At 33.4% G+C, this 9420-nt stretch overlaps 1 protein-coding gene across 1 annotated transcript; it reads left to right on the forward strand.

The window, feature by feature from the left end:
- The first annotated feature begins 1423 nt into the window (after window positions 1–1423).
- Window positions 1424–6904, forward strand: LOC149939367 (uncharacterized). The gene is made up of 6 exons (XM_090179151.1): window positions 1424–1502; window positions 2015–2085; window positions 2505–2615; window positions 3942–3980; window positions 5746–5781; window positions 6608–6904. The coding sequence occupies exons 1-6, from the start codon at window positions 1424–1426 to the stop codon at window positions 6677–6679; spliced, it is 408 nt and encodes a 135-aa protein (XP_090035277.1). The 3' UTR covers window positions 6680–6904.
- Window positions 6905–9420: the final 2516 nt, after the last annotated feature.

The raw sequence follows: 9420 nt of genomic DNA on the forward strand, positions 1-9420 counted from the left end.
TTGTAACCCGGCCACCCGTTTAAGGCATTATAAGTCGCTAGATGACTTGGGCCTAAGGTGGTGCTTTGGGTATTAGCCTAGCTGATTATTTTTTATTACAATTTAAAGAAGAACCGTATATTTTCCCAATGCCTCCCATCTAACTTGACGTCGAAAAAGTGGATATACATATGACCAATACCGGGGCTGCTTATCAACTATAACCAAACCCAAAGAAAAAGTGAACGTAAAACTACAAGAAATCATTAATGAACCAAAATATTCAGGTTCCCTGAGAAATATGAAATTTCCATTAATGTAAGCACTCATTTTTATCCCTGGTCCGGCTAAGATCAGGGCCGTCTTTACGTGATTGGGGGCCCCTGGGCAAAGCGATACGCGGGGCCCCTAATAATTCCAGACAATTTCTTAACCTCCAATGCGAAGTCCATCGTCGCCCTAATCTACAAATATTGGTTCAAATAAAAAATGCGACGGTCTACACCATCTATATCTCGAAAATATATGTTTTAGATAATAATTTGTAAAATGTGAATAGATAATACTACTATAAAAAAATGTGAAAAACCATATTTGTAAAATTCATCTTTTTCTCCCTACAAAAGTTGAAAATGGGGCCCTCCAAAATCTTGGGGCCCTAGGGCAGTGCCCTATTTGCCCAATGGGAAAGACGGCACTGGCTAAGATTTCTGAATTTACCACCTGATTGTAAGCTTGACCTCGCCAAAATGCAGCTGAATTAGGTCTTATGCAACATAGTACAAGCTGCATTTATTAGTTCGAACCGAGAAACTTATTCACAGAGTAACAGATACTACACTTTCATCTAAGCTAAAAAGCCGAGAAACTACGTTTTGCTGTTCGACTAAACATATATACCCTAGCGAATAGTTCAACTAACAGTATTTAATTTATTTATAGGAACATAAAACATACACTAGCAGTTCATCTGGATGCTATACAGAGTTATGACAAAACAAAACGACACGAAATACCTTTTTCCAAGGAAAAATACTTAATATATATTATTTAAGTAATTAGGAGCCGCGCAAATAAATAATATCTGCGCAAATGGAAAATGTACTTATAAAAAATGCGCCTTTGAAAAAAGCACAAATGGGAACTGCGCCATTGGACCATTACCAATGTAACAACCACTTGGCGTTTGTTTAATATAGGTTTATCTTTTTGAAAGGTCAACCCCTGAACGAGGAAAAGAGGGTTGTCATTACGATAATTTAATTGCGTGGATATCCTTTTAAAAGCGGTGATTAACATCGCGAAGGAAATAATTATAAAACGGACTATGTTTCTGTTGTAATAATGATAAGAATAATGAAATATATAAAGCACCTCGATAGGAACAAAGCTTACATTTTGAAAATTCATAAAAGAGGTACGACGACAACTGAACGGCTTTGAAATGAATTCGAAAGTTGCACTTTTGATTTTTGGCGTGTTTCTTTTTTGTGGCAGAAGTACAAAAGGAGATACATTTTGTGGTAAGAAACGTTTAATTTTTTAAGGTTCAGTTCCGGTTAATTATCTAAATTTTATATAAATGCGAATGCCCACTAAGTAAAAAGAGTTACTACATGCACGTCCTTCCTAAATTAGCGTCTCAATCAAGGGTTGCAAGATTTCAAAAATTAAAAAATATCATTGTATCACGTTGTTTGAATTTGTACTGAATTAAGAGATGTCACATCTATAACAAAATTAATGAAAAAATAATTGTTATTTTAAAATATAATCTGAGCAATATGTTTTGGGCAATTTCATTGTAAATGCTACAACTCAATTGAATAAAAATACAATATTTGGGGAAAAACATGCAATATTGTGCTTTCATTTAAATAATACGGGCTCTTGACACAATAAATATTACGACTGCAAAATTTTGCTTCGTTGCAATTTTTCAGAAGCTTGAGCACACGTTTATTTTATATTACTGGACTGTAATTAAAGAGAAAAAATATATTTTTTAGATTGTTAGTGTTGGTTTTTTTTGCAGAACCCGTGAATGCTGATCCTTCTGCAGCGACGAAAATTGAGGAATGCGCTCGAGATAATATGTCTCCAGAAGTGAGTTTGGAATTCTATAAAAATTATTACAAAACGAATATTATATTTTGCTTTTATTTAAATTAAAAAGTTTATAAATAAAGCACGAATCTCTTATGAGCTTTTAAATCAGGAACTTAAGTAGGTTAATTCGTATTCTTGAAAATTAACGTATTCACTTTACAAATAAAGATTTTAGACATCAAAATTTTCAAACACAATTTAAAAGTAATAAAAACTAGAGTCCCTTATCTGTTATCCCAGTTTATCAAAATAAATGGGTTTTTAAATTAGCAGCCAAAATACAATTTATTCATGGCTGCGTTCGTTTTATAAATTATTTAGCTTCTTTAAGGTCTTACAGACTTCACAATCATGTAAAGCTCTTCATTCTTAAGTTTTTGAAACGTTTTGTTTATTGGCATTTTTTTTAAATTTAGGCAGCGGATGTATTTGATTCCTGCCTTGAAGAGAATTTGGGAATCAATTTAACGGGCTTTGTGGTACAGATGTGTAGAGACAAAAGCGTCGTCGATGCGAAGATGGTTGAAGTAAGTTCGGATCTTGTTTACTTTTGCCACTATAAATTGAAACATTAAGCAGTTGTTGCGTCGACGTAAGGTGATTCGAAAATATAAATTTTAAAAGAAAAAAGGGAAAAAAATGGGTTTCGTTGGCAATTCACACTCAGGCTGCGTTCAATAACACTCATCGGATAAAATCAGATTTCTAATAAAGTAAATCGATTGGAAACGTGACGTATGAAGTATCTTTAATATTTCTGGGACAAAAAAATAAATTGTTAATTTTAACTAATTAATAAACTTGCAATTGATAAATGCGTGGTCTAAAACGGTATTAATTTTAAAAAGAAAAGTAACTACGGGTATCGAAACTAGCGCTATATTGTAAAATAAATAAAGCTAGGCCTAGGTCAGTTCATTAAAAGAAAAAGATCGGATAACACAATATTTAACGGTGCCTCATGAGAGATAATGACACCTCCTGGAAATGGCTTCGATAAACAACTAATGAGCAGCGTCAGTGTGATCGGTTAGCCTTACTGATCGTACCCCAGTATTTCTTCTTGAGTCTTGCTAGAGTTCGGGTGCGGTCTTATGAGCGGGAAACCATATTTAGGAGTAAACCTCTGAATCCCATTAACTGAAATTAATTTTAATTTTTCAATATACCCTTTTGTGAAATGAATTTCTAAGTTTTTTTGTAAAGGTAGAGGTCTTCGAAATAACCCTGCTACATATTTGATATTATGGTACAAAGTATAGTGCATCTAATTGCTGGGAAGGCCATATAATTTGAATTTCGGTTCATTATTCGATTATTGCCATATTTTTATTGAAACAACAGATAAATAAATGTCTTAACCACCTGACAACATAAAATCGTAAAATTGTGGCTAACCAAAAAATAATAGAAAAACTGTTTTGCACGGTTCCCTCGTTATTTGAACTACATCGTCCTCAAGGGTATTGAAATTGCTTGCAATTAAAACAGCGCCTACAATGCTGCATTTAATCCTTCGAAATTGAGTGGTCTAGAGAGATAGCTGAGAATTGCTAACAAAAACCAAATTAAACTTTTAATAGACGAAAGTCCCATTGTAAGAGGTTGAGGCGGCTATCGCCTAGGTGGTTATGCACCCTGAACTTTAAGACGAATGATGAAGATTCCTGAAACAGTTTTTCACCGAAAACAGAACTTATAAAGATTTTCGTTGAAGAACGACCAAATTGTATTTGTAGTAGAATGTAGGCTACAAAAACATTTCCAATTACTTAAAATTGAATTGAACTATAGTTCGCATTATAATGTATAATCAAACGCACCAACTTAAATTTCTTTAATTTTAATTTCAGGTTAACATCTGTATTAAGAGCAAAAAGGAACAACTCGAAGTAAGAACTAACACTTTGTTTGGTATTTATAATTTAAAGTAAAGAGCCCTTTACATTTGAACGGTTAGCGATATCCAAATTGCCAGCACTTTTCATTTTTGACCTAGACTACTGTTAGTGTAGGGAGCTGTTGGCTCGAACGCGTGGCATGCAGGGCTTGTCAACACCCTCCTACGCATTGTAACCCGGCTACCTGAATTAATGGCTTCAAAAGTCGCATGATGACTTAGGCCTATGGTGGTGCCTTGGGTATTAGCCTAGCTGATTATTATTATTATTATTATTATTATTATTATATTAATTTGTTTGCAAGTTTTCTATTTCAACCATCGTCAAAGCTTTAAAGGTGCCAATATGTTATTTATTTGTGCAATTAAAATATTGGTACTAAAGAGCTCTAAAAGACCAGTTCGTCTCTGTTCCCCGACAGGTTTCGAGGAGTTAATGAAATATATTTAGGCTAAACCTCTTGGTCCAGCTTCCTTAGCAAAGACCATAACAAATTTTTCTCAGGAGATTTCTGCCTACTTGCCCACGTGACCAGTTTATCCCTGTTCCCCGAAATGTTTCGAGGAGTTAATGATATACAGGGTGTTAACTAAAAAACGATACAGAGCCCATTACTCAAAATGTGTTTTATGTAAGAATTTGAAATTTGCAGGTTACATCGAGGGTGCAGGGGGACAATTGACAATGAAAATTTCAATGACCTTGAACCAGGTCTTCAAGGTCATTCAAATTTTATCTCGAGAACCGTTAGGATTTGAAGAATAGTTTCAATTAGAAATATGTTCTACGTTTAATTTTAAGTCTAAACAGCTTTGACCCGATCTAATTTGACCAATGGGAAGCCGAGTTATGTTAGACAAAAAACAATAAGGTCGGTTGTGGTATTCTAATCAAGACACGACATTTAAGGGCTTATAAATCGAAAACTACCAGATCTAATGGATCAAAATTGTCGTAACAGTCTTAACTGAGTGGGGGAGTTTGAAATTTGTAACTTATGATGACCTTGAAACATTAGTTCAAGGTAATTCAAAATTTATCTCGAGAACCAGTAGGATTAGGAGAATGGTTCCAATTAGAAAAATGTCCCGCAAGGTTTTTTAAGTCAAATTACCTTTTACCCGAGGTAAATAAACCAATAAAACTCCAAAATTAATGTTTATTAATTGATTTAAGACGTACCAAGTATTTTTATTAACTTTTTTTAGTTTAAATGTTTTAAACACAAAAGAAACTAAAGAAGTAATTGAAATAAATTGAAAGACCTTGAACTAATGTTCAAGGTCATCATAAGTTACAAATTACGAACTCGTTTAGAGTGTCACGACAATTTTGATCCATTAGATCTGGTAGTTTTCGAAATTATAAGCCCTTAAATGTCGTGTCTTTATTTGAATACCACACACGACCTTATTGTTTTTGGTCTAACATAACTCGGCTTCCCTTTGCTCAAATTAGATCGGGTCAAGGTTGTTTAGACTTTAAATTAAACGTAGAACACATTGCTAATTGGAAACATTCTTCTAATCCTAATGGTTCTCGAGATAAAATTTGAATGACCTTGAAGACCTGGTTCAAGGTCATTGAAAATTTCATTGACATTTGTCCCCCTGCACCCTCTATGTAACCTGCAAATTTCAAATTCTTACATAAAACGCATTTTGAGTAATTGGCTCTGTATCGTTGTTTAGTTAACACCCTGTATTTAAGCTAAACATTATACTTAAACAATAATATTTTTTTATTTCCTTGGCAGGCTAGTAATGGAATGCGGGAGGTGGTGAATTTCGAGGTTAGTGTTTTTTATACACTTGAATGAAGAAATAACCGATTCCGGGAAACCATAATTTATTCAAAAAGAATATGGTTTGTGTGTTACACAATTCAAAGGGCGGTGGATACGGAGATGTAAAAATTTGGATTTTTACGAAACAATCAAACTTGAAACATGTATTTCAGTATATTTTTTAAATATTTATCGTGCATTTTATCAAACGAACCTCAGAGACTCTATAATTTTAATTTAAACCACTTTCTTTAATATAAATATACAATTCTAAATCTATGAAATCCATATATACTATAGTTAAGTAATTCGGGGCCCATCTCAGTTGTTGTTGTGTTAAAATAATAATAAAACTGTTTATAAAAAGAAAAACTTATTCCCAAATGAGGCCCTTTCAAAATTACCGAGGGTGGGCCTTAATGTCGCACGTGACTAACAAGTTTGTTTCGGAACTTGGGATTCTGAAAAATGTCCTCGCTTCAACCTGGCTGACGGGTTATTCTGGACAGTGGTGTGGAAATCGAATATTGCAATTAACGTGTTGATTAGAAAAGATAACATGCGTAAAAGACAGTTCGTAAGGTACTGGAAGTAGAAGTTTGTTTAATTAAAGTTAATTTTTTCCAATTCTTACCCCTCTACGTTTTAAAAATTAATATATTTCTTAAAGGGTTGAAAAAGAACAAGTTCTAGCACGTTCCGCTAAAGGCTCTTCTACGATTTGGTTCACTTATATTTATGAAGCAGCTAGCTTTCTCCACTTCTGTCACATACACTGTGTTCGCAACGATTTCTGAAAAGTCACTTCATAATGGATATCTTTTTGTTTTAGGATTGTGTTTACGCAAAATTTGGAGTTACAAGGAATTTTTATGATGCTGACGATGATGATGATGACCAATAGGGTGTTTCTAAATGAATTCTGAAAATAAAAGGGTTGCAGTATCTTTTAAAGCTTGAGATTGAAGCTATGTAATCACGTGTGATTAGAAGCGGGTAGGTATGTGACGCCGGGGACCTGATTTTTTTAAGAGATTCTGTGGACTTTTAACGTCAAATAATTCGATAACATTTATCTTTGAGTACTTTTCACATTTTCTTGTACTATTATATTAATAAAGTATCTTAATAATCATGAGTAAAAGTTTAAATAAACCAACACAATTGTTTTTATATGTAAACCATTTAACAATATTTACCCCTTATTTATCTACCCTCAATATTCCAGTAGTATATATAAGTATCCTTAGTAAACGTTTATTTTCAATAAGATACAAAAATGAACAAACACAGTTGTTTTATAAGTAATCCATTTATTAATTTTTATCCCTTATTCCTCTACCCTCAGTATTCCAGTTTAGTTGCTATTTCATTGGGGGGTGGAGAAGGAGTTTTTGAGGATGTTTATTAATGTAGTATTTTGGTAACCCTATAACCAAGCCCTAAGAAGAAGGTTCGTATATGGTTTGGTGTCTTAGGTTTTTCGCTTAAATAATATTTTAACAAATACTAAATAGTTTATCAGTCTAGTAAGAGCAACTTTGAAAGGAACTTTCCGACACTTGGTTTATTTGAAGTAACGGAATTTCCATTTTTAATCCGCATCTGATTGTTCTTAAACAACCTTAATATAGGGGATTTCATTAACTAAGAAATTGCTTTCTGTGTATCATGATTTTTTTTATTAATTTGTGGCTAAGGGATAATGACTATATTGAGACGATCTTCCCAATTAAGGAACTAGCTTTTTCGATGAAGTTAGATCACTTTAAAAAATGATGGTATATATTTTACCCAATTTCTCAAAGAAACGCATATATAAAGGTGAAGTTATAAATTATTGAATTTCTATAGCAAAAGAAAACTATCTTATTCCTGGAGGAAAGTATGCGGTGAAACCACTAGCGCGTACAAAAATTTCAGGTTGCATTTAATATTTTAATACGTTTAAGCTCTTTGAAAGTACTTACAACTGGAAGAAGTCAGCGATCGTAAAATATTGACGACACCACACTTAAGAGTACAATCACTCCACATAAGTATAGCATTCATAACGCTTTTTACCTCTCCGAGGGGACTTTGAATCCTGGAGGGGTATAACAATCACCGGGTCTGTGGGTCTGTCCTGCGAACGCGTTCGCATTTTCCGTGCAAAGGTTCATCATTGCGTACGCAGTTTCTCGAAATCTCTGCGTTCGCAGTTTCTCGAAGGGTTGGCAAAACTACCGTGTGACGGTGAGCGTTAACGGATTCATTTGCGGTTTGGTTTGGATGGTGTTTTTTCGCTCACCGTCGTGACGGTTTGGTGTATTACGTTTTTGTAATGTTTATGCGTAGGTTGTGAATGTTGAGTTCGTGTTATGACGGTTGTGAGTGTTGAGTTTGTGTTTTGATGGTTGTGCATGTTGAGTTCGTGTTATGTCGGTTGTGGGTGTAGATATTGTGGTGTGTCTGTGTTATGACGGTTGTAGATGTTGAGTATGTTGTTTTGTACGGGCGTTTTCTCTCCAGCTTCTACTTAATGACTTTGGGATGGACCGAATGCTGAGTGTTATGCAACCTCTCAACGTCCAATGGCAGGGTTTCCACCAATTGTTCAGGGTATTCGTCTTAGTATCAATTTGAGATTTATTGGCGCCGGCCGGGAATCTTATATTAAATTAAATATTTATAAATTATATTAATCTTCTATTTAATTAAATATTAATAAATTATATTAATCTTATATTTATAAATTATATTAATCTTATATTTATAAATTATATTAATCTTATATTTATAAATTATATTAATCTTATATTTATAAATTATATTAATCTTATATTTATAAATTATATTAATCTTATATTTATAAATTATATTAATATTATATTTAATTAAATATCTGAATATTTTAATTTATTTGATCGTGTTCAGGAATTGAACTCGGGTCGCATCGTTACAATGCAGATAGTTTACCGCCTAGCCATATACTTCCTTTAGGAAAATAAAAAGTAAAGAAACCATTATGATAAGGCGGGTTTTTTACCTTTTAATAACGCTTAGAAAAAGGATAATTATTCAAAACTCCCGCGGAAACTATATAATAGTAATAATATAGCGCCACCGTGTGGAGAACTATCAATCAAACCGGGTAAAAAATATAATCTCTTCAATTTTTTGAACTTTAGTCAAATCTCGAGGGGTAAAAAAACACGAAATAAAGGTATATAAGGCCGTTGCCGTCAATTTAGAAGATTTAGTCTTTCTTAGTTCTTGGCTGTCAGACGAAATACTACAGGACGGGGTCCTAGTGTCGGTCAAAAGTTATGAGGTAACTTTGCGGTTTTAATTAGTATGTTCGGTCTTCGGTCAAGAAAACAGTTAAATTTTGTTTCGCGTTTGGAACGTGAGTGAAGGACTTAAGTGTATGAACAGTGCGTGTTTAAGACTGAAAGTGTTAAAGTAATTGTGAACTAACTCAAGTCAGCTGTAAGATAAAATTGATTGTTATTATTTTTTGAATTGGAATAATTTAATTATACCCTTAAAATTATCAACTCAACCTGTGAGGCTAATTAAGTAGATTGGAAGTAATTAGTAGCGAACAGCTCTCAGCTGTTAATCAAGACAGTTTATAGTTAGGTAGTTTGAATTTAGTTAAAA

This window comes from Leiobunum rupestre, chromosome 6 (genome assembly GCF_980474605.1).
Source record: "Leiobunum rupestre chromosome 6, qqLeiRupe1.1.hap1, whole genome shotgun sequence".
Lineage (NCBI taxonomy): Eukaryota > Metazoa > Arthropoda > Arachnida > Opiliones > Sclerosomatidae > Leiobunum > Leiobunum rupestre.